General features: G+C 29.0%; 1 protein-coding gene across 5 annotated transcripts in view; it reads right to left on the reverse strand.

The window, feature by feature from the left end:
* LOC106475617 (nuclear pore complex protein Nup153-like) overlaps positions 1-2310 on the reverse strand; it is a 27790-nt gene that overhangs the window by 12542 nt on the left and 12938 nt on the right. For all 5 annotated transcript variants that reach the window (XM_013936294.1, XM_013936293.1, XM_022379684.1 and 2 more), the window contains exon 8: positions 356-506. In XM_013936294.1, the coding sequence (XP_013791748.1) occupies positions 356-506 (151 nt within the window). The remainder of the gene's footprint in view (positions 1-355; positions 507-2310) is intronic.

Genomic DNA, 2310 nt, shown 5'->3' on the forward strand with positions numbered 1-2310 from the left:
GAAAGGTCAATATAATAAAAATAATAAATATATATATAAATGTATAATGTTATGAGATTTAAGCTATTTAGTCTGATCATTTATGTTTTTGTGTTACAAGTTGTGTTCATTCTAGAACAAAGAAGGCATAATTTATATTCATTTCCTAATTTTTTATGGTGGTCGCAAGATCAGTCAAATCTACCAAACCCGTACAGATACTACTGGAGTTAAATGGAAAGGATTTCATCTTTTACTCAAACACTGTCACATATCTGATAAGCAAGATTTTGAAATAATGTTAACAATCTTATTTGTTAATTATTTTATCATTTTATATTTATAAGCCTTATCTAAATGTGTGGAAAAAACGTACCTGTGGCATTCATCTCTGATGCTCGAGGTGTTTCACAAGCAACACACCTCAATGAATCAGCTTTATTTCTTATTAAACAGGTATCACACTCCCAGCTTCCAACTGCTGGTTTGAACTTTTCACTAAATCCACTTACTGTTCCTTTTGATGCCTGGAAAGGAGAATAAATAAAAAAAAGAAACACACTAAGTTTTCAATCACAATTAAAGTCCTCAAGTAAGAAGCTTCAAATTAATCCTTTGATGTTGCTTTCAAAGTTTTAATATTTTTATACATTTTCATGACATATTTATCTAAAACCACATATGCAGATTAATAGTTGCAAGGTACTACTTAAATACAGGTGTAGGTGTTCACATTTTGAACAGTACTACTTAGAAAACTTTGTTCTTTGAGATTACTTACAATAAAAAACAAAACATACATAAGCAAGAACAAGTAAACAAATTTTACAGGTTATCAAAGTAAATGGCTCAAAAAATGAATTAATATGAAATTTCTACTTATCAACTTTTTTGTTAGGAAGTTTAAAGTGCAAAGCTACATACTGGGCTATCTGCACTTCATTTGTATGACAAAACACATTAACTTCTTTCATCTAATATTGGAACAATCAGGTCATTAGTTCAAATAGAAACATTCAGAGCATACAGACAGATAAGTGCAGGTATAAAAATAACTTTATCACTGTTTCTTAGAATCATTGTGAACTGACAGACCAGATATTTAAAATACTATATGTATTACATCTTATTTTTGAACTTCGTCTGTTGGGACATACCATATCAATGTGCATAAAATGTCAACATTCAAGATTTGTTGTACAAAACTGAACAGGACAAAACAAATTCTACACCTATTAATATTTTTTTCAAAAAGGCACCTTAGTGACAGATATCTAAGTATAACTACAGACCTATCACACATCACAGCCCAGCAAGATAACACCACCTTCTTCATAACAAATAAATTTCCTTCATATTTTTTTCAAAGATTGAAAAAATGAAATCTCTAAAAAGAATGAAATTAGAGAAATCTAGACAATCTGGGAAAGTACTTATTTAACCACAAATATAAATGTAGTACCTACCTGTTTAACCATACCGAGACAAATCTTCCTATGCTCACAGGTCAAAGGCATTTGTAGACTTACATTCAAAATTTCATTGAATTACTATTTTATGAATATGTTTGGTATTAAATTGGAGGTTATAATCCAAGTTTTAGTATTATACATTAGTTAAATTCTTAATTTAAAAGTAAATATTAAAATAAAATTCCTAAATATCAATTTTTGTGTCACGTGGTATATTGAATGCAGCATTGTTTAAGATTAGATGTTTGTAATGTCAAAATATATATAAAGTCCATAGATTCGTATCAATTAGGAACTCAAATTAGAGCTAGAATATAAAATAAAAACCTTCCATCCTTTCTACTTGCTGAAATATCGCTACATTTAGTGAATAAAACAGTGGCCCTGCCCACTTCTTTCCATTTTTGGAAATGCTTACGTACACCTACTTCTGTCTACGATGTGTGTATAATTGAGTCTCTGTGAAGTATTTATGCAGAAAACCCTTTCTTTCTATGGTAGATTCCAAGTTTCTAGACCCAAATACAGTTTAGTTACTAAGCCTGATAAATAATACTGGATTCTGTGACATTGATACAGTAATTTTTGATTTTTGGTTATTTCCAAATGTATATGTAAAACCTTAAAAAAATTATTTTCTTGTATATTCTCCACATGCAAAATTTAGTAAGGCTTAGCAAATTACACGAAGCAGTAAATGAGTACAAAGTTTGTAACTAGAAGAGATAACTGTTTTCTATACTTCTTTCTTTACTGTTCTATGGTTCAAGAAAAATAACTGAAATTTAAGAACTTGTTTGTAAATAACAATAATGTTATACATATATAATGTATTATAACTGAAATGTGGCTGTGTTAT

The sequence above is a fragment of the Limulus polyphemus genome, unplaced genomic scaffold (assembly GCF_000517525.1).
Source record: "Limulus polyphemus unplaced genomic scaffold, Limulus_polyphemus-2.1.2 Scaffold8877, whole genome shotgun sequence".
Taxonomy (NCBI): domain Eukaryota; kingdom Metazoa; phylum Arthropoda; class Merostomata; order Xiphosura; family Limulidae; genus Limulus; species Limulus polyphemus.